Source organism: Austrofundulus limnaeus, unplaced genomic scaffold (genome assembly GCF_001266775.1).
Source record: "Austrofundulus limnaeus strain Quisiro unplaced genomic scaffold, Austrofundulus_limnaeus-1.0 Scaffold313, whole genome shotgun sequence".
Classification (NCBI taxonomy): domain Eukaryota; kingdom Metazoa; phylum Chordata; class Actinopteri; order Cyprinodontiformes; family Rivulidae; genus Austrofundulus; species Austrofundulus limnaeus.
In genome coordinates this window covers 447,750-448,967 of record NW_013952715.1, presented here as the reverse complement: position 1 = coordinate 448,967, position 1,218 = coordinate 447,750, and the positions used below count along the sequence as shown (strand labels likewise).

General features: G+C 33.9%; 1 protein-coding gene across 1 annotated transcript in view; it reads right to left on the bottom strand.

Moving 5' to 3' along the window:
* The window catches only part of scp2a (sterol carrier protein 2a), a gene marked incomplete at its 3' end in the record, with an annotated part of 104,434 nt that overhangs the window by 91,276 nt on the left and 11,940 nt on the right, over positions 1–1,218 (bottom strand). Inside the window, 1 exon segment of the mRNA XM_014021985.1 lies at positions 950–1,007. Within this exon segment, the coding sequence (XP_013877439.1) occupies positions 950–1,007 (58 nt within the window).

The following is a 1,218-nucleotide window of genomic DNA, read 5'->3' as shown; positions in this document are numbered from 1 at the left end:
GGATAGAACAGGTGGAATTTACGCAGCTCATTTACACACTTTTCCTGAAGATAGAAGAGTTTGTTGAATCTGACGTGACATGTTCGTACGAACCCTTCGTACGAACAAAAGTCAGAGAAATTTAGGATAAGAATACGAACATGTTCTTGTATGACGCCCAACAGTGATTTTAAAAAAACTGTAAAACTCTGCTGTTAAATGCGATGTGTTTGAAAATTTGGGTGCACCTAACCTTTGTACTGATGTGTCTAAAAAATGTTAGGAGCATCGGTGCAACCAGTGCAAAACATTATTCTAGAGCCCTGAAAATGCTTATAAAGTCTTCAAATACATAATTCAAACATTAGTGCACTCAAAGTCTAAACCAGAAAGTCCTTTACAATATGAATATTGTGCACACTGATATTGCATGATGATATATTTGTAATATACATTCTGCAGCCCTATTCTTCTAGCTATTTTCTGCAGCTAAATTCACCTTTTTGTGATAATTTCATCTAATTGGTGCTTAATTCATCAAACGAGCCCTTTATCCCTCTTTGTGCTATGTTCAGCATTTTTGGGTTACTTTTTAGCTACTTCTCAGCTAATTTCAGCTTTTTGGGCCATTTTACAATAAATTGCAATATTTTTGTACATCTTTTCTTCTGCAAACATCTTTCAGCTTTAATAACTCGCTGCATTTTTACAGAAAATGCAAATTGTCTCATTTTAAGTATTTTTTGAAGTTGGATGCTCATTTTGCCTTTTTCTTTATCAAACTTTAGCCCCGGTGTTTACCTAACATGAAGGACATGCTGAACAAAAATAAATCTACGAATGAAGTGTTCAGATCCAGTGTTTGTATAAAAGACGGTGGGTCGACACTTTTCGGTGTTCAGAGTTTTGTCTGTTTCATCTTGAATCATGACAGAGCTCCCAGCAAACAATAAGTGAACAGTAACAGCACCTGCTTCTTTGGCCATATCAGGATAGTCGAAGTCCTTTCTGGATCCAGGCTTCTCAAACTGCAGCAAAACACAAAGAAGTCAAACAGATTAGTTTCTACTGATGGTCACATTAAAACAGAATGATACGGTCATTATAGTGTCTGAAGTCCAGTTTATATCACATTGTTTTTATTTATTTTTACTATTATTATTTATAAAGTTTATTCATTTTAAACAAAACAACATAAATTCAACAAACAATAAAAATACAAATCATAAATTAAATGAA